The sequence below is a fragment of the Dermacentor silvarum genome, unplaced genomic scaffold (genome assembly GCF_013339745.2).
Source record: "Dermacentor silvarum isolate Dsil-2018 unplaced genomic scaffold, BIME_Dsil_1.4 Seq13658, whole genome shotgun sequence".
NCBI classification, from domain to species: Eukaryota; Metazoa; Arthropoda; class Arachnida; order Ixodida; family Ixodidae; genus Dermacentor; species Dermacentor silvarum.
The window spans coordinates 1-21,654 of record NW_023605717.1 but is presented as its reverse complement, the minus strand read 5'-3'; the positions used below and the strand labels follow the sequence as shown (position 1 = coordinate 21,654).

The 21,654-nt window shown below is 45.5% G+C and overlaps 1 protein-coding gene across 1 annotated transcript in view; it reads left to right on the top strand.

Moving 5' to 3' along the window:
- The window catches only part of LOC119434618 (dual oxidase-like), a 34,759-nt gene extending 13,329 nt beyond the window's left edge, over positions 1–21,430 (top strand). The window contains exons 4-7 of the mRNA XM_037701723.2: positions 1,801–1,861; positions 4,987–5,083; positions 15,429–15,507; positions 21,030–21,430. Coding sequence (XP_037557651.1) covers positions 1,801–1,861; positions 4,987–5,083; positions 15,429–15,507; positions 21,030–21,134 — 342 coding nt within the window. The 3' untranslated portion in view covers positions 21,135–21,430. The remainder of the gene's footprint in view (positions 1–1,800; positions 1,862–4,986; positions 5,084–15,428; positions 15,508–21,029) is intronic.
- The last annotated feature ends 224 nt before the right edge of the window (positions 21,431–21,654 follow it).

The following is a 21,654-nucleotide window of genomic DNA, read 5'->3' as shown; positions in this document are numbered from 1 at the left end:
ACTCATAACCACATTTCAAAAAATAAATGCGATCATTAGTGAAATTCTGGTCTTTAATACTTCAAATTGAATCTTTTCAAAATGAACAAATCTAATTTCGCATTTGAGCAACACATTCTCCCTCTCGTAGTATCTGGAACGTGCACATGATGGGGAAAAGCAAAGTAAATGCCCCGCCACAGTGCTGGAACAGGCAACAACGCTGTTATTCTTCTCCCAGAATCTCACTGTTAGGCATTATAAACAATTTACTTGTATTTCTGTGACATAGTCCGTTCTAGTCACAACACACTTGTGACTAGATCAATGCGCGAAAGCTTTGGTTGTGCAAGAGATGTCCAAATCACAAAGACATTCGACGTCCTTTGGATGACCCTGGATTGCCGTGTACTACTGCATCAATATTATAAATGTAAACTAGATATCGTTAAATGACTTGGATATTTGGTCTTTTGTGGTACGTCCAATCGATAATTGTGGTTTGCTGGGAAAATAGAAAAAATGAGCGAACTGGTTTTTTTCATGCAGTTAATAATTACATCAAAATTGAGCGAAAGGTAATTTTACTTGTGGTCTTTAATTGTGTATGCTGACATGAAGATCCAATTAAGAGAGCACCAATAAGGAACCAAAATGAGTTGCTACTGGATTCGTTCATAAAAAAAAGCATAACTTGGAGGACGTTGGAGTAGTGCTTTCCCCTGAAAACATTGCCATTTTCATGCACTACCAAGGCAAGACTAGACTGCGCATACGCTTCAGCCACAATCGTTCCCTTCTGCAGAGATTATGGCGTAACACATGTTTCTTTTAGCGACCGAAGCCTAGTCGCCTTCACTATCGAAAAAGAAAACAAGAAAGTCAAAGTTTAATTGGGAAACATGGAAGCTGAATGATAGACTACTTACAGATGAAATATTCAGGGCAGACGTAGCCAACAACATAGAAAAACTACTTCCCAGAGACCACAGAAGCGCTATTGCTATGTAGGAAGATTTTAAGAAATAAATGGAATAACGCTATAGAAAGATCATCCATCTTACGTAAGAGCGAAAAGCAAAAAAGAAAACAATCTACGATCCAAAGTAGACTTCCTTCTTCATATGGTGTGACCAGCCCCAAAACTTCAGTGACGAAAGAAGAAATGTGAAAGTGCAGCTAGAGATAATAGATAAGGATAAGTATCACGGCGCAGTCATTCGCGTGCTTGCTGAGCGATTATGGTTTGGAGAAGCACCTACGAAACGTGCGCTAAGTGAAAAAAAAAAAAAAGTGCGCTGCACCGAACGAAATAAAAGACATTCGATACTGAGAAGTTACGTAGGACCAGAAGCAAATTCAGGAAGCTTTTGTCAAATACTATCGCTCCTTAATAGGACAAAATATGCAAGTAGAAAATTGCGTTGAGCATACTTTTTTGTCATTGATGCCTGTTTTGGATGATACAGAGAAGAAAAGACTTGACGACGTTCTGTTCTTACGTTTATTTTTACGCTTCTGAAGTATGCCTTAGTGTGCAATTCAGAGTTCTCTTTCTCAGAAAATAAAGCCGGAAAGTGCCAAGCAAGAAGTTAGAGATACTGCATGCAATATTTATGTAATTGAAAACATACCGAGCGAGCAGCTGAAACCTCAGCATGCGAATTACAGCTGGCTGCATACTTTGAAAGTATGCATACTTTTAATGTAGATGTGACCAGCTATTTCTGTCTTCCCTGCCGCTATTTTTGTAGAACCCAATCATGTGTCTAAACTTTTTGGTCTAACAGAGAAGCATTTCTTTGTTTTTCTTTCGTACAGAACGTCATCATGTACGAGTACGTGCCGGTGCTGTTGGGCGAGAATGTCACCGATTACACTGGTGAGCTGGAGATCGCTACTATTTCTTTCCAATGCTATTGATTGATTTCTTGTAACTTCTGTCAGAGCTTTTTTCACACCGAACCAATGTTGATTCCTCCACGATGTCTTTTATGTCTCTACGTGCACTGGAGACACATAATAAGAGTGTCTGATCACTTTTCTAGGTGTCCTCATTATGTCCAAGAATGGGAATGCGTATTATTTATTTATTTATTATTTATTTATTTACAGATACTGCTGTCTCGATACACGAGACATAGCAGGAGTGGATACACTAGACACTTGATCAAAACAACATACAATGAATTTGAAACGTAATTACAAAATGTTGTTAGACAATTCTTTCAAAAACTCTTCATTAGGTTTTTCCCGCAAGGAACCAGCTAGGTTGTTCCAAATTTCAACAACGCTTGGAAAAACAGAATACTTAAAACAATTTACAGAAGACTTGAAAGGAACAATATCAAGTGGGTGGGAATGCCGCGTGGCACACCCAGTAGAATGACTGAAGGAAATCGGTGCTTGAATGCAACTTTGGCCGTGTGCAATCTTATGTAGCAAAGTGATACGTTCAAGTGTGCGTCGATGAGCCAAGGGTTCTATCAATTATGCGCATGCGTGGGATGAGGGAGAAAAGTTGCGGTCATATCGGTGATAAATGAACCGTATTGCTTTCTTTTGTATGGCTTCAAGCTTACTAATGTCACGTGTAGCGTAGGGTGCCCATACCACTGAGGCGTACTCTAGTAATGGTCTGACGAGCGATTTATAAGCTGTTAATTTGCAGTCCTTAGTAGAGCACTTTAGGGTTCGCTTTAAATATCCCAGTTTCCTAAGAGCCTTAGCACAAATTGTTTCAATATGAAGGTGCCATTTTAAGTTTTGGGTGAAGGTAACTCCAAGATATTTGAAGGTATTCCCAGAATTTAGGTAGTGCCCATTGCAACTATAACTGAAACTTAACGGCTGCTTTATATCAGTGAAAGTCGTTTGTACAGTTTTTTGGTAATAATACTCATTTGCCACGCGTATCTGTAACCACAAAAGCACGAAAATACATGTTGAGAAACCTCTTGATCCTGTCTGTTAGTTACTGTGGTATAGAGCACGCAGTCGTCAGCGTACAATCCAGTTTCAGTGGTGTATCCCTAATGACCTGTGTGATATCATTAATGTAATAATGAACAGCAGTATTGGTATGTGGAGCGTTTAATAGAATATATTTTTGCCCACTTTCTTCTCGTATATTTCGTATTAGGCTACTCAATACGAGAGATTTTGCTCCGCACATACTGTGGTTAGGTACGCCAGTTTCGCCAGTTTGGACAGTTTCCATCTTATTTTGAAGCGATACTTTTGGTGCCTTACCACGCCGATCGGTCCGGGATGGTAGGCACTGGATGGTAGGTCCCTTGGTCGGTCAGTCGCTGGTCGGGTTCTCACCGAGTAGATAAGAAAGAAAAAAAGGAAAGAAAAAAAAAAAACATGTCCGGCAGCAGCACTCTAAACTCGGCTTGCCCGATGCTCGAAACTAGAGGGCTGGGTTGGTGCCCAGTGGCGATGTGGAGTCCGGACAATAAAGAATTAAATAAATATTACTTAAAATAAATTTTGTAAAAAAAATTAATGGCACTGAGTGCAAACTATAAACTTAATTACGAACACCAACGCACTTTCCTCCAATGAATTGTTAATTTATTTGGTGGCGTTGACCTTTTTTACGTCCGGAAAAGAAGTGAAACAATTATTTTGTTGAAACAAGTGAAACAACTATCTCGCTTTCACTGTCGCGCCTCCGTCGGTATGCCAATTTGAAATAATAAACGTTCGTAGTGACGAACAAGCTTTTTCAGAGTCCTCAGTAGGATGCAGTTTTCAAGTGTATTGACTCACAAGATTCGGTGCCATTGTTGTCACGCAAAAACTCATGTGTGGCACAACCCGCATTGGATATGTGGGTATGAGCCAGGGACAAGAAAGAGCAGGTGCAGGGAAAGCTGCGCCAGCACCGGATTATGTGATGCGCACGATCAATAAAGGTTGTTTGGTGTGTCATGGGGAGGGAAAGGGGGTTGGCACACGCTCCGTGGGGCTTCCCTCGCCTCAGATCACTTTCGGCGCACGGATGGAAAAGCATGCGTGGTGCGTTCCGCAGAGGAGCAGGCTGCGTTTGAGCAATGCTGCCGGATCGTGAGTCATTAGTAAGCGTTCCAGCAATATAGGCGCGCGCTCACACCACGCGCGCAAACAGTTAGAGCCGTTTCGCTTCCACAGGGTAGGGAAAGAGCAGGACAGGGTTTCGCGCGCGCAGCGGCGACACCTCCTAGACAGCTTTTCAAAAGCTGTCTAGGAGGTGTGGGCTGCGTCGGCTTCGTTTCCTTTCAGTCTCGGAAAACGAATGGGAGGGCCACGCGTGGTTCGTTCCCCCGAAGCCCAGGCCAAACGTCAGCTTCGTCTAGCCCTACAGGAACCCGACAACGGTGGTGCACGCCTCGGCAATGCTAGCACCAACTTCCCCGGTGAGACGGCCAGGTTGCAATGCTAATTTCTGTAGCGCAACTTCGGAGCCAGCAGCAGTGCGTGTGACCGGTTGTGGTTCAAGCACAGCGTGGTACTCGTCAATGCAATTCATTCCGAGGAACACCGAAGAAACACATGACAAGCTTCGCTTACCGCCATTTCCTCGACAGGGGAGCAGCTCCTGATTTTTTTTGCTTGTTAACAGTCATTCTATCTGCAATAAGCATATCTCTACAGGACATTGAAGTTGTCTGGGAAGCATACCCCTACTTTACAAAGGACCTATGATTTGATGGCGTGTTGTTGCCGCAACTCCGTTATTTCTACGAATCCGTGCTGACTTTATGACATATAGTGTTTACATTAAGATGTGTAGGCCAGTTGTTGTAGCGCCTGCCATACAGTTTGTGGGTAGTGGTGCATAACAGTGGCACCACTTCAGTGCACTGTACACGACTTTGACACACGGATGCTCGGTGATTCCTGTCAGCGTGCCTGCGTTTCTCGACATTCTCCTTTATTGTTATTTCCTCAGGATACGTAAAGCCAAATATGGACATCTTTTGTGCTCGTGTCGCTAAGCAGTGTCACATGGGTATGCAGGATACAAACCGGATGTGCATCCAGGCATTAGCCACGAGTTTCAGGCAGCCGCCTTCCGGTTCCCCCATACATCTATTCCTCCTGGCATCTACCGCAGGTGAGCTGCTGTTACATTTTCAGTGTGATCGCATAATCGATATATGTGCGGCGATACGCCTTCTTTACCGACGCCTGGCCATCCCTGCAGCAATTATACTGGTCCAGAGCCCTAGTACATGCCCAATAACTTGTTCTCCGCCAGATGATCAGAAGGCCTGGAAAGTGACCCCCATCAGCTCTCTATAGAGAGGTGATTGGAGAAATATCTGTGCATCATCTCGCCTATGAATTGGCAAGAAAATTACGCCTATGGCACACCATTTCGATTTGTGCATTAAGAGCAACAGAACAAGAACATTATCAAGAACAATACCAAGAGCAACAATAATGTATACACAAAAGCATGTTTCTAATTTCATTGATTTATTTTATTCCATTTATTTACCTTCATGCATTTATTTACCACAAGAGCGTATTTCACATAAGGGGTGGGCACAAAGAGAAACAATAAAGACACTGTAAATTCCGTGAGCAGGTGTTCAGTTTCAGAGAAAGGTGATGGCAGCGGTAATGTGAGGAAAGCCGTGGAACACTGTTTGGCTGTTACTGTGTTACCACTGTTTGGTACCCCTGTGTTACCTATTTGGCTGCAAGGTGGAAAGAACTTTGAGCAAGACATGTGTGTAGGAGGTGATGACAGGTGCAGGTGCATGACGAAGGCCTCTTGCTGCAATAAGTAAATATCATATCAGCCTGTATTTACGTCCACTGCAGAACGAAAGCCTCTCCCTGCGATCTCCAGTTACGCCTGTCTTGCGCTAGCTGATTCCAACTTGCGTCTGCAAATTTTCTAACCTCATCATCCCACCTAGTTTTCTGCCGTCCTCAACTACATTTCCTTTCTCTTGATGTGCATTCTGTAACTCTAATGGTCCCAGTTATCCATCCTACGCATTACATGGCCTGCCCAGCTCCATTTTTTTCTTTTAATGTCAATTAGAATATTGGCTATCCCCGTTTACTCTCTGATCCACACCACTCTCTTCCTGTCTCTTAACCTTAAGCTAAATATTTTTCTTTCCATCGCTCTTTGTGTGATCTGTAACTTCTTCTCCAGTTTCTCTATTAACCTCCAAGTTACTGCTTCATATGTTAGCACCGGTAGAATGCAATGATTTGTACACTTTTCTTTTCAATGACAGCGGTAAGCTCCCAGTCAGAATTTGGCGATGCCTGCCATATGCACTCCAACACAATTTTATAATTCTGTAAATTTCCTTCTCATGAGCAGGGTCCCCTGTGAGTAAGTGACCTAGATAAACATACTCCTTTACGAGCTCTAGATGCTAACTGGTGATCCTGAATTGTTGTGTCCATGCTGGCCTATTGAACATTATCTTTGTATTATAATTTAATATCAGGAGCTTTGTTAGGTGTTGAATATAGAAACTTGCTGAAGCCACACCTTTACGCACGCAAGGTGTGGTTATGCATCAGTGGAAGGGGCGGATGCTGTTCCTAACCCGTATTTTGATTTCACGACGGTAACACTGTCTTCATGACAATAAATGCTACGATAAATCTGGAGGCATAAATATGTATTGCTTCAAGGTCGATTACGAGGCATGTCACATTTTTGAAGCCGGAAGCATATGGCTGACATATACGCTATTTACTAAAGCTAGCAGCTTGACTTATTCAGGCGCGTGACCAAGTTGACACTTCAAAATACGAAGTCTGTTTGCCGACGATATGACGTTACTAACATGCACGTTCCATTACGGATTATTAGAGTAACGCCTACGTATTTGACTGCTTCTATCTATAGGCTAGTAGCAATTGTGTATGGGTAAGTTATATAATTTTTCGACAGCTAATACAAGGCAGTTTATATTTAGCCTGATAAGGAGTCGCAGCAGTCTGGTCGCACCAATCTTGGATATGGTCAAGATCATGCTGAAGGTTTAATGTGTCTGAAACTGATCGATAATTAAATATCTACGGCAAATATGGGAATTTGGCCAGTCAAATATTGAAGTGGATCGTTATATTTATGTATTTTATTCATTATTTGAGAGAGAGAGAAATAGAAGAGAGGAAAGGCAGGGAGGTTAACAAGACGCACGTCCGGTTTGTTACCCTGAACTAGGGAAAGGGCGTATAGGGATGAAAAGAGAGAGAAAGGAAATAGAGAGAGCACAGTTTCACGCACATTTGAAGCTTTGCACGAAGTCTACAGACGGTTGCCAAGACCTGTCGACTTGAGGTAGTGCAACAAGGCTTTCATGGCTTTCTGTGCCATCAACGCATACGGCCATGGTCCAAGGATCTTCATTTCCGAAAATGGTCGAGAGTCCAGCCGGTTCAATGCTGTCCGGAGAGCTTCATGCTCGACGTCGAACTGGGGACAGAGACATAAGACATGTTCAATTGTTTCTCTGGTTCCACAAGAGTCGCACATGGGCGTATCCCCCATTCCAATGCGGAACGAGTAGGCCTTTGTAAATGCCACCCCGAGCCCGAGGCGGCACAATACTATCGCCTCAGAGCGGGAAATGTTTGATGGCACTTGAAGCTTCAAGGATGGGTCAATTTTGTGGAGATGGCACTTCGGGTTAAGAGAAGACCAATATTTGTGTGTCATAGCTTTAGCCACGATATGAAGTTTTCCTGCAGCGTCGGTCCTGGATACATTGGGAGTGGTCGGCCTTCCAGATGAGCAGACCGGGTGGCTTCGTCGGCGAGGTCATTACCAGCAATGCTGGTATTCCCGGTAGCCACTGAAATATAATTTCATGCCCTTTAGCGATAGCTTGATGGTGGTCTTCTCTTTTCTCATATACCAGCTGCTCATGAGTCCTGTGATAAATGCCAAAATGCAGACTCTGAAGTGCTGTCTTAGAATCACAAAATATGGCCCATTTCTGAGGTGTCTCTTGCAGGAGGTATTGTACAGCAGCACACAGGGCAGCAAGCTCTGCCGCCGTTGATGTGACATGTGACAGTTTGAACTTGAACGCGGTTTTCGTGGCCGGAATGATAACGGCCACTGGAGAACTGGTAGATGATACAGAACCATCAGTATAGATGTGTATTCAGTCCCAGTAGGTCTCATTCATTAATAGCAGCGTCATCTGTTGCAGAGCTATTCTTGGGTGATTGGCCTTCTTCTTTACGCCCGGAATACTTAGGGACACCTGAGGCTGTTGCAGGCACCACAAGGGGAATGAAGGCCTTGCTGCTTTGGTGTATCCTGATGAAAGGCAATCTGGATTGGTGACGATAACTTCAGAAAACGTGTAACGAGGTCTCTGCGAAGGCAAAAACGCCAAGTGATGATCGGGGACGCGAGAAAGATGACGGATATGCGTCCTGAGACAATCCACTGCAACGTGTGTTTGGATCGGATGATCTTTGACGAGGACAATTGTTGCAGGTGTTGACGCACCGCGAGGAAGTCCTAGGCAAGTGCGCAATGCTTGGCCCTGTAAGCTCTCCAATGAGCGAACATTTGAATTGCACGTATTGGACAAAACTGGAAGGCTGTAGCGTAGGTATCCTAGAAATAGAGCTCTGTACAACTGAAGCATGGAGTGTACAGATGTGCCCCATGTTTTCCCGTACATGAATCTCAGTACCTGGGCAATCGACGGCAGTTTTTTCTTCAGGTACGTGCAATGAGGGCTCCAGGAAATTCATTATTTGAAGTGCACTTTAGGGGCCTGGGCTGTCGGCATCTGTCACGTGATAACGCTCAAAAACAGGGCCTGAAACAGAGCCAAACAAGTGCAGAATTGATCAAAACTGGTTCAAAATAAACTAACATGATTCAGATTAATTTAAATGAAAAAACAATCAAGAATTAAGTGCATTAATTAACAGAAATTCGTTAAAACCGCTTCTAACTATCATCAGCAAAGGCTTTGGCTCCATGTGCGTGGCTCCATGTGCGTGGTTTCCCACCAGTTGTGCCTTAGCACAGGTGTCAAAACGGATGATGGATTGCTAAACACGAGATAAACACAGAACAAGCAAGATAAACACAAGGAAAACACAAGGGAAACATCAGTGAATCACTGCTCCGCACTTCCCGAGCTTTCACGTTGAGTGGAACTGCATTACCGCCGACTTTTTTTTATCTTAACACTGCTTGCGAGAATGAATGGCGGGGTTTTTAAAGCCACCTAGTAAACGAAATTGAAGTTACCTAACTTCCGAGCAATATACAGTTGATATGTTGTTGAAAACGTAATATTTATACTTAAAAAGCGCTAAAAACAATTTTTTTTTTGTTTGGCACATGCAGAGTGGTAAAGTTTATTTCGGCAACCGTTTTTTGCCACCTATAATGTTACAAACAAATCGATTGGGTCAGGGGGCACCTACGAAATTTCAAAAATGTTGTCGTCAATTCTATAGCGAAATAGACCATTATGCGCTGGATGCCGTAAATTCTCGAATATACGCGAGCGCCAACGATCGCGCTGGAGTGTGCAGTAAGTCAAGTCAACGCACGTGGTCTGTATGACCTGTGATTGCCACTGTCGTTGTGCTTTCAGTGTTGCTTGTTGTTTCTTGGCTAAAATTCGTCCAAGAAATAGTTGTATTAGTGACACAACTTTGCCAATGTGTGGCTCTTCACCTGCGGTACAACATGACCGTATCGAGAGACGTAAGATCAAGGAGGAATAGGCACACTGCAAGACTGCGATATATGTGCATCGGAGGTCCAAAGAAGAGAAAATTACGAGGCTGGGACGTTCTCTTTTTACACGCTCATGCAAAGCAGAGAAATGCGTCGATTTTGCCTCTTCTCGAGAACATTTCTAAGGGAAGTGAGCGACGCGCAGTCAGCTGGCTTGCAAGAAACCAGGTGGACTCGACACTGGAGCGAGGGCAGCGTTTACGCACACTGGACGAAAGATTGCAGCGTTTGAGCATGCCATGAATGCGAATTGTACCCATCCCTTTCCCCTGCAACATCAAGGCATATATATCGCAATGGCAGCGTGTCAACCGAGGTAATATCAATAACCTGCGTGCTCTGGTGGATATTTTTACACCAATTCACCCGAGTATAATAGCAGGTACTCGGAGCTTTGGCATGTTCTCAAATTTCGACCAAATTAGGGAACTGATAGTTTAGGAAATACATTACCACGTCTCTTAAACAAGGTTAATAAAACGGATATCGGTGTAAGTAACATTTCTTGGAAAACTTATTCATGCGTTTCCTGATGTGTCCTTGCCACTTATTTATTTCATTCTATGAAATGAGTTTGCTTACTGTGTTGCAGCCAAAATAATCTTCACTATTGCTTCAGTAAGATCTTTCGCATAACAGCTTATCTCCTGTGGTGTTAGCATCTTTTCGTGTGATACGTTGCTAGTCTATTCGACAGGCTGTAGTTCTTCCCTTCGACTGCATACTTCGCGACTGTAATTTTTAATACGCTTTTGTTTGTGGCTAATTTGTTTCATTTTTGCCTATCTCCAAGAAATATTTTTATCGATAACCTTAACGTATTGGACAAGTAGCGAGAATTGGGCGAGTTGGAATACTTTCATGATCTGTCAGCGCAATAACTTGACAAAAAAGAAGAGGCGATGGCTATGATGGTCTTCTTTTTTGTCTAGTTGTTGCGCTGACAGATCACGTGTGTACTCTTTGCCAGCTGCATGCATGCACTTAGCAGTCCACAGTCTCGTCTCATGCAGCTTACTTCCCCAGCCCTCCCGGAGTGAGGATAAGCTCAGTTCAGCTCAGTTCCTAGTGGAGGAAGGACAACCCTCTTCCACCTGTGGCAGCTACGACAGGGGGCGCTCGCTTTCCTCGTCTGCTGTGCACAAGCATTGGCAAGGATACGCCTCTCGAAGAAACGGAATTGGTGCCAGTGAGCTTGTGCTCTATCTTGAGACTGCATAAGCAACCGACCAGTGGGGGAGAGCTCACGTTCTAGGCCAAGTTATCCCTGTTTCGTGAAAAAAGTTACTCAGCCTGACTCGGCTGGCTAAGAAGCGATCAAATATTACCGACAGAGGCTAGCACGGCGCATTAACGAAGCATCATCTCTCGTTCCCTTCCCTGCACCGCGTAAGCAGGCAGTAATGAAACTACAGTGTGATGAAACTTCAAGGCACCGCCTTGCGTAAATTTTCAATGCGAAGCATTCTTTGCCTCATTCTTTTCTCGTTGCGGTAGGTAGATTCCTGTCTCACTTCACTTGCACAAAAATAATGTGTGGCTGATGTGGGTATCGAACCTCTGCCGCCTACGACAGGAGCTGGGTGCTCTAATCATTAGGCCACGATATCTTTCTGTTTTTTTCTTTATTGCGTTTTTTCACATTTGAATCCACGAGTACAGAGTCAGAGACATTCAAAGCGAGCTAAAAAGCCTGAATTTCGACAATGCAAAGTAATTAGTAAGACTTCATGGAAGGCAAGTCATCAAGCACACATGTCCATTTGGGTGGCTACCTTCGTTGCCGAAATACATCTGTAATATTCAAAAGAACTTCTTTTTGGGCAAGTTGGTGCTTAGATTTCCAAGGTAAACTTGATTGTGGCGCGGGGACATTAGAAAAGGGGACATTAGAAAGAAGACAGTGAAGGCCACTTTCTTCTTTCTTCTGCCCCTTTTCACGAAATGTATTTCGCGCCACAATCAAGCTTACCTAGGGGATCTCTAATACATGTCACACTTTCTATGCAGCAGTCCCTGGTTGACCTTTGGTGTACGTTAGCATGTCGTACATCCATGCCAGTTTTCCACACACTTTGCATACAGAGCAGCATAATCATATCTCCCGGTACCCCCTCTTGTTCAGCACATGGTAAAAATTGAATGACAAAAGGTGTGACTGGTAAGTCTTTTTTGATAATGCGCGTAAGACATTTTTTATTTTGTTAATGTGCTGTAAGACATCTCTAAAGAACCTTGGCTTATGACAATCCAGAAAAATATGCTCTTTTGTACAGTATAGACCACTTATAACGTAACCGCTTATAGTGCAGGACTGGATATAGTGCGGTCTTTTCAGACTCCCATTAATTTTCCCATAGCACTCCATGTATACACCTATCGCTTATAGTGCAGTTGCTGGAAACGAAATACCAGTTACAGTGCGGCTGCCTGGGAGTACGGAAGTCAGCGGAGACGGTGAACGCTCCCCTCAAATGGGCACCCCAAGGAGTGCTCGAGGAAGAACGAGAGATGAAGTGGAGAAGGGCATGTGTTGCGAACGAAGAGCCAGTGAGGCTGAAACTAGAATCTTGAGTGCGAGTCCAGTCGTGAAATATCACGGCGCGCATAGCGAGCGAGGGCCACGAAACTGCCAACGCCGACCAATGCTCGCTTCACGATAATGACAGTAAACGAAACTTCAGGGAGCGGGCGGCGCCGGCATGGCACGGCGAAGGGCACACGGAGACCGTGGAATGTGAGGGAGGAGGGCGGCAGGGAAGCGGATTTCGGCTCGGAAACTCCGCCGCTTCGGTGGCTCCCCTCGCCCTCCCTCGTAGCTCCCTCACTTTCGACTGTCACCGTGCACGCCTGCCGCCGTGCAGGCGCCGCCACTCCAGCCGGCCCGGTGCCAGCTCCCCGAAGTTTCGTTTTCTGCCGCTATCGGGAAGCGGGGGTTTGCCGGCGTGGGCAGTTTCGGTGGCCGGCCTGGGACAGCGTCGCTGCTTCCCTCTGCGCCGTAGCCGCAGCGTGCAAAGTCAACACGTGACTAGAAAGTAGAGGAAGCATAAAGGAGAAAGAAGGGTTCACTGCCATTTTCTACGCGTGTCTATGGTAGCGTGGCTCAGACGTCGGCACGTACACGCATGTTCTGGCGCAACGCAGAATCGGCGACCTTGCCATTTGAGAGAGGGTGAAATTTCCGCCGCATTTTTTTTCTTCCTTTTTGCATGTTTTGTACGCGCGTGACATTGAGGGGTCTCTCCTAAGCTTTTACTCTATGGCGGTGCCGGAGCAATGCCGGTCGGAGGCGCCGCCGTGCGATTTGGTTCGAATTAACGAGATTTGACTGTAAATTGAATGCAAATGTTCTAGCCGCATTCCTTGACTGTCGCACACGCGCGGCGGCTTGGTGCACATGTTTTGCATATGCGTGGGCCTTGAAAATTGTTGCTTTGGTTATAGTGCGGTACCGCTTATAGTACAGATATTCGCGACTCCGGCGACTTACGTTATAAGCGATCTACACTGTATCAGGCTTTCTACGCATCAGAAAATTTAGTGACCAAGGAACAAGCGTGCCTTTGGTTTGAAGCCATCGCTTAACTGGGAGGGTGCCGGCGTATAACTTAAAAAGGAAAAATTTCCTGGATGACCTGATAGGCATGCTCTTGACCTGCTTACATCTCGTGCGGATCCTAAATTATGCAAAATATGGTACATTGGAACAGGCCAGCAGTTTCAACAGTATCTTGATACAGCCTCTTTCTTGTAACGGTTGCCAAATAGTCGACGAAAACATGACCTTCAGTATCTAATAAGCTAGAACGACTTAATTTGGGAAACCCGTTTGTGCTCTTGATTTGGTAACATGTGTGGGCACTATACAAACACTTATCTCCTAATCTGACTTATATAATCGTTTTTAGGAAACTGTGTGTTTGGTCGCGCAGGAAAGAAAACCAGGCAGCGAGTTGCTTGAAAATCAGTTCTGACAGTATCTTCGTGTAACAGCATGTGAAATAAATTAGTCCTGCTAGTTTGTTCTCATTGTGAACCCCATCTGAATCGCGGAAACACTCTATCTAGTTTTTGCACAGAAGTTCTCTGCATGTGTAACAATTGAAGTACATAGACAATCTTCGATACTAAGAACACATTACAAACAGTTGCTCTCACAAACATTGAAAAATTGTGAGTGCCCCATTTGTTTGTGTTTCACTGGGAGGAGGCGGTAGGCTGGGGCGCCTGCCTCGTTCTAGCTCATATACGCGAGCCCAGCCAATCAGGACGTCAGCAGCAGCCGAACATTATCGCCGAGTTTTTAACCCAGGGCCTTTTAGGGACTTTGATTGCTCATTACCGTGTGCCTTACAGCATAAGGACAGTTTGCAGGAGAAAAGTTGAATCCTTGCTGTCTGCATATTATGTGGTTAAGCATGCAGTTACTTATACTAACTCTGGGCGGTAGAAGACATGACGAGCCAGAAAAAATTGCTTTCACCAACTACAGTGGATTTCTGTTGACGAATCTTGGCTATCGAGTGGTGGTCCAACTGCGCAATTTGCGTCATTTTGCTACCATCCTACTCGTCTGTGCCCACCGAAGTGCAACTTGCGCCAAGTGCGCCAAAGCACCACCTTTGCCTTGGGCACTACGCGGACATCGCAGTAGCGTAGCCGATCCCTTCGTTTGTGGACAGACCCGCGGCTAAGCATTCCGAGCATCGGCGATGCGGACTTCGCGACCAAGCTTCACACACGAAATGCTCGATCAGACACTCAGTTAAGCCTTTCAGCACTCCATGTTTCGGAATTCGCGGCTAAGCACATCGAGCGTCGGTTCTTGGCCCCGCGGCTAGGCATTGTTGTTGCACAAAATTGTTTTTCTGCATTTCTTGACGCTTTTGTATTATGTCTGATTGCATAAAACTATTCTCAGTAGTCTACAAGTGCTATTTACATAGGCAAATAAAGTCTGTTTGCAACGTTTTCTGCTCTGGGCACGCGAGCTAAATCGATGGGTCAGTCTGTCTTGCTTGTGTCCATTTGCTCTGAAAAGGTCCGAAACGTCTTATTATATTTTTTCAACTTTTGTGGTCGGTGTCCGTTTTAATTATTGTCATGCTCTAAAGAAGTACTTAACAATTGGGTAGTAGTAATAAGCTGCACCAAATGTCATGCACTTTTCTTCTGCTTCAACTAATCCAAAACGCCAGATTTTGTGCTACAGAACTGCTACAAAATGCTAATGTGGCTGCTCCTAAATTGCTACAAAACAGCTTTTTTCCTGCTCCAAAAATTGCTCCAATTCTTAAACTGGCTGGACCACCACTGTTATCGCAGTCCGCTTTTTTGGTTTCAGATGGTGGGGTGAAACAGCGTCGTGAGTGTACATGATGCTCCGGGCAATCCACGTTTTTAACTTTTGCCAAAGGTCAACTTAAACTGTCGCCACTTCCAGCGCCGAAGCGTGTTGCATCACAAGCAGTTTCTGTCTATTACGCCCTAGGTCGCATTGTGCAAACAGCGGCTTTGTCAAAGAAACGTTAATGCAGGAAGCGCCGCCCATGACTTAAGGCCCCGCTGCTGTGTCAGCATGTTTAAATTACGCATATGGACGGGCAAGTCTCATGGCAATTTGTGCATTCTTTCAACCAACAGAAATGATTCCTTCTTTACTGCTAAAGCGTTCTGCATCCATATATTACTTATGCAGGGATGGCTCTTGCCGTTTTCTTGACACAAAGAATGGATTCAAAGCCTTGCGGTTGTGCTCCACCTGGTGGCTTTCCGAGGTAAGCACGTCATTTACATGTCTCGCTAAACGGCTTTTAGGACCTTTTCATTGGGGTGCAGTTTGTAAAAAGGACCACCATTACTGAACTTCTGCGGACTGCAATTTTAACCTGTTTCTTCACAAGCGCACTATTCTAGCCGGTGCACAGAAGGTCTCACAAATTTTAATGAAAGCAAGTTAGTTACTCATATTCGTTCGTTACTCAGACAAAGAATGCTGCAAATCGTTGAAAGCCGGATGGACTCGCAATTTCAGTGCAACATGTGCAAAAACGTAAGGCTGGTGACAACAGAATATGCTTCGTAGAGCATTGCACACTGCTCAAGCGATGAGTACAACAATACCGAATCGACACGATGAAAATGCGTAAAAGAGCCCACTGTATGAAAAAGACTGCGTTTTCGTCTGTGTCACAGGGAAGACAGTAAGCATGGCGCACGATACGCAGCAGCTCACCCAGCAACGCATGCTATCAGACGTTTTGCCTGCGTTACTGTCATCGTCTTTTCAAGCCACCTACGAGAGGCAAAATCTCTTTCAACATTACTTGGTGAAATGTCTAACTTTCAAACAAGGCTTGACCTGTTGGCATGCACTTCGTGCGTAATCCGCGAGCAGTATAGCCGCTCAGAGATTGACAATGGTGAACGTACGAGCTTGTCGAAGCAGACAAAGCAGTGCCAAAGATGACTTGTAAGGGGAGACGACAGACAGAGTGCTCACGAGAGCATGCATTCTCGCCTATGGGCTCAGGTGCAAGTGATTTGGCCAATAATTGCAAAAAGTGTGGTTCTGAAGCATGTGTTGAGAAATGCACATTCCTATACGACGCTACACAGGGCAGCGGGCCCGTTAAAGTAGCAATGTGTTTCGAATGCATGGTGACACATGGGTCGTGTGCCTTCGCTATAATTACAATGCAGCGATATACGCTAGTTATCTAACGTGTCATGGCCTGCAGATAACAGGAGCCTTTCATGAATTGTTGTCTTATATATAGCATCTGCCCTGATGCTATTTCCTATATACACTAGATTGAGGTTACCGGGAACCTCAATGGACTGGGAAATAGGATCTGACTAACAGGAGTTTTGTTTACAAAGAGAAATATGCAGAGATGTAGCACAATACGTCGTACACCCTCCTAACGCTGTTAGACATCTTAAGAATGAAGTGAATGCATTAGATAGTTTTGCCCGTGGTTTGAGCGCGGTAGGCGACTTCTGGAACGACTAGGCTTCGCCACTTTTCATTTAGAGGAGGCACCGGTGATGTATCAAAGCAAGAACATCGCTCCTATGGTGTGTTCATATCGAGGAGCCACTGATTCGTTTTTAGCCCGCCAGCTTGGGCATGTTGCGAATCAGCATGGACATATGCACATTAATTGGCTCGCAAGTGCTTGGGTATGGCCAGCAGCTAATGCATGGCTTGGCGACGAAGGGTACAGGGTTGGCTATAGCGGATGAAGAGGTGCAGGGAACTTTCAAGAGGGATGCGATCCATGGGTCCTTGCGCTGTTCTGAAGGCATGTCAGTGATGGTGAGAGCATCCAGGGAAAAGTCGACCGCTGAAGGGGGCCCTGCGTTGGATTTCACGGGTGAATGAGAAAGTGCATCCGTCTCAGAATGCTTGTGCCCGGATCGGTAAACAACGCGAATGTCGAATTCTTGAATACGAAGAGCCTAACGACCGAGACGACCAGAGAGATCTTTGAGGGAAGCCAGCCAGCAGAGTGCCTGATCGTCAGTTACAACGTCGAAAGGCCTGCCGTACAAATAGGGGCGAAATTTTCCTAACGCCCATACACAATCGCGAGGCACTTTCTTCGATGACTGAAAAATTCGCTTCCGCCTTGGTGAGGGCGCGGCTTACCTAGGCCAGAACATACTCAGGGAAGCCGGGCTTGCGTTGCGCGACAACTGCACCAAGACCGATACCACTGGCATCTGTATGTATTTCGGTTAGCGCAGCAGGGTCATAATGAGTGGTGAAGTAATGCGTTAAACAAGCCATCGTATCACAATTCAGGACCCTTCTCGCCAGCTACAGACCAATATTGTTGACAAGCTGTTTGTGCAAACTCTCTGAGACTCTCAAGCACTGGTAAACCAGTGCTTGATTCATTATCTTGAAATTAACAAAATACTAGATGCTCTGCAGTGTGGATTCAGGGATGGTAGATCTACTATAGACCACCTTGTCCGTATGAAGGCGAACATCCGAGATGCCTTCATACGCAAGCAATTTTTCCTATCAGTATTTCTTGACATGGAGAAGGCCTACGATACTACGGGGCACTTAAAAATTGTCCGAGATTTGTTACTGCGGATACCCATTACAATGGGTATCCGCAGTAACTTGCTGAGCGTTATCGAAAATTATCTCATAAAACATTTAGTGTGAGAGTTGGCAACGTTCTATCCCAACCATTCACTCAGGAGACAGGTCTACCTCTTGATGGGGTGCTGAGCTGTACTGTCTCAATTGTCAAAATGAATTCTTTGCATGCCGTTATACCGTGTACAATGTTTTATTCTGTTATGTGGACGATGTGCAGACTGGATTAAAAATCATGTCATCTTGCAATCTGCGAGAGACAGGTACAGCTTGGCCTAAACAAACTGTATAAGTGGGTGATGATAATTTAGTCTAAACCCACAGGAAAGTACCTGCGTGCTCTTATGAAACAACAGAGGATTATTCCCGGATCCCGAGATTTCTCTGAATGGAGAACGACTGTCTGTAAGCGGTATACTCTTTTTTTTTTAGGTACAATCTTAGATTCTATCCCTCACCTGAAACTTTTGTACCTCACCTGAAACATCTTAAAGAGAAATGTCTCAAAATGATGAATCTACTGAAGCTTATGTCACGCACATCCTGGGAAGTGACAGGTGATTCCTCTTGAACTTGTATAAGAGCATAGGCTGATGATGATGATGATGATCACACTTTGACTACGGCGCAATAGCTCTATCACTCTACTGTGCCTAGTGCTTTAAAGATTCTCGATCCTGTTCACCATCTGGGTATCCGCCTGGCTACAGGTGCCTTCAGTAGTCCCGTGTGTATGAGCCACTGCTTGAGGTTGCAAGCTTCGGACGCCTCTCCCGATTACTCCGAGTAACGTCTCAGATCATGAGGTTTCGTCGGAACGCTTCGCAGAACACACCATCTTCTAAAGGACCTATTGACGGCGTCAGAGTTTCACCAGGCGGAGATGTACTGGTTGAGGCTTGTCCAACACTCTGAATTCGCAAGCGAAGTCACGGCCTTGGAGGAAGGACAACGAGTTCCCAACACCTCCAGTGTGCTGACGTTACAACCGCTGCTCGACCGTGACAGATTACTTCGTGTAGGAGGCCGACTGAAGCAGCTTAAAGACCGAGAGGAATTGAAGCATCTGATCTTGCTTCCAGCAGATCACCGGTTCACCGACCTCTTGGTTGATGCAACACACGTGCGACTCCTACATGGAGGAGTTCAACTCACCCTCCTACACATTCGGGAACGCTTTTGGACCCTTAAGAGGCATCACACAGTGAAGCGCGTTCTGAAAGCGTGCTAGCATGCCGCCGATGGCGCCTGCTTCCCGAAGCTGCCCCTGTAGCACCCTTGCCAAAGGAAAGAATCAGTGAGGCAACACCGATTGAAGTGGTGGGAATTGACTTCTGTCGGCAACTCTATTGCCGTGCTGAATTACCTTCAACTGTAAAAGTGTACATCGTTGTCTTTTCTTGTGCTGTGATGAGGGCAGCACAGCTGGAGTTGACCACAGATTTGACAGTGCAAGCATTTTTACTAGACTTCAGGTGCTTTGCAGCACGACGTGGAATTCCTGCTATCGTGCACTCTGACAATGTGAAAACATTCAGCTGCAGCGCCAAGCATTTGTGCCTTTTCGAAGACAACGTTCTGGTAGAGCGTACTAGAATGGGGGAGTGGGTCCAGCGGATTCCTTAGCAAGCGCCGAGGGTGAAGCAAAAAACGTGCAAAATGTGGTGGCGCTGCCGTCGCCTTATTCTGAATCTCCGGCCAATAAACGTTGGCTCCGGCTGTTTCGACAGCGCTCATTGGCTAAGGCGAGCTCACAGGCTGAGTAGCTGTCGTCTGCTCGACGCACCGTCGTTGTTGCATCGTTTGCGTTCTTTCCGCCGCTCTTTTTCCATTTTATTTACAATAGATCGGTTGGGAATAATCTCAGTGTTACCGCCACCCAATATCCGCCTGTCAAAGCTCCATGCAGCTGCGGTAGGGTCTCCGACGCGACAAGCGTCCGGCCGGCGAGCAGGACTGCTCATTCGGGAGAAAGCGACGGTGGCGCCACCTGGATTTCTAATAAAAAATGCCTCGGAGCAGAGCCCTCGTTGGACCTGCTCCCCTACTCTAGTACACTCTAGTTCTGGGCTATGCCAGCTCCCACTGAATTCAATGACGCTTTGTTGTTGAATGTGCACTGTGGTGGGGAGGCTTTTGGGAGCATGTAATCCGCACAATTAAGGATGCACTAAAGCGTTGCCTGGGACAGAGCAGCTTGAGCTACAACAAGCTACTCACCGTGCCTGCTGAAATTGAGGCGACAGTTAGCTGTCGTACGCTCACCTACTTGAAGGATGACGTCACATCCACAGATGTTCTGACGCCCTCGCACTTATTAGTCGGCAAGCGTGTTATCATTTTGCCAACAGAATAAAAAAACCGTGCTTTTAGTGCCGCCATACCTGACCTTCAATGACGACCTCAGCATCATGAACAGCTGCGTCACAGGCTTTGGAAGCAGTGGAAGAAGGAATAGCTTCTGTTCCTGGGCGCTGCTCACCACAGCAAGCCTAGCCATCACCGAAATTAACGCCAGACGATCTTGTCGTCGAGAACAAACGCACCGCCTGTGACATGGAAGACAGGCCGTGTCGTTAAGGCATTTCAAGGAAGAGACGGTATTGCGCAGTCCTTCCTAATACTACTTTCGAACGACCAGCAAGTCCGACGTCCTATACAGCGGCTTTACCTCCTGCAGGCACGCACGTGCAGTGCAGCCGCGGGAGTGTGATGAAAATTGAAGCGGACGAAGTCGAGAACGCATGAGGTGAAGGCTCGCGCTAGCGCCATTTACCATTTGGATCAATAAACCGTATGCGACGCAAGTCAGTCTCTGTCCTCAACAGTTGCAAAGTCAACCCATCAATAACAGCAAATACATTCATGAACTCTTTGATTTTATGGCAGACATCTGAACTCGTCTAAATATACAGAGAAGCATGTCATTACCCCCACTTTGTACTGAAGTGTGCTTGTTGAGAAAATTTGACGCCGAACGTGCAAATTTATCGCCCATTGTACATGTTTTTTACCATACACTATTTTGGGATTTAGCTGTTGAGTCGTGTCTTCAGCTGTAGCTTAGACAGTCTGCTGTTATCCTAATTTATTACAAGGGAAACTCTTCGCTGAGGTTGTAATCCCTCGCTTGTTCTTTCTTATGTTTTTCTTATTCTTTCGGCTGGCGTCGTACTGCAGGAAGTGCTCCCTGCTTCTGGCATTGACGAGCTCATCCTGGGAATGGCGTCTCAAATCGCCGAGAAAGAAGACCACATCCTCTGTTCGGACGTAAGGGGTGAGTGATTCTATTGATGCGCGGGTATTATTGAAACCCAAACATGCTCCAAAAGGAAAACGACGTTATGAGTTTAACAGTACAGATGGAACAGAGGAGGAACAGGAATATGCCCCATGCTCTTTCTCCCAATTATTAGAAAGTCGTGGAATAAATGCTAAATGTACAGACTACAAGCATTATAACAAAGGCAATTGGCCTCACTCTGTAGTCGTAGGTGTCCGCAAAAGAAAACAGGTCAGATAAATGCGAAGAACGCAGAGACACCGCAGCGTAAGGTAATTATCACGACAACGTAACACCCAAGTACACACTACATTGCGCAAACAATTTTTTTTGGTATCATAGGCTTGTATAGCTTGCTAAAGGATTTTCAAGCAAAGCTTGTTATAAGGCAAAGATTTTGGTGGTGTTCGTGTAATCAAAAAAACTGTCAGCCCTTCCACTTGGGGGGAGATGAAAGACCAGCGAAGCTGTGCTATGGTGGGAATTATGTATTTCCAATCATGACTATTAAGATGTAATGGT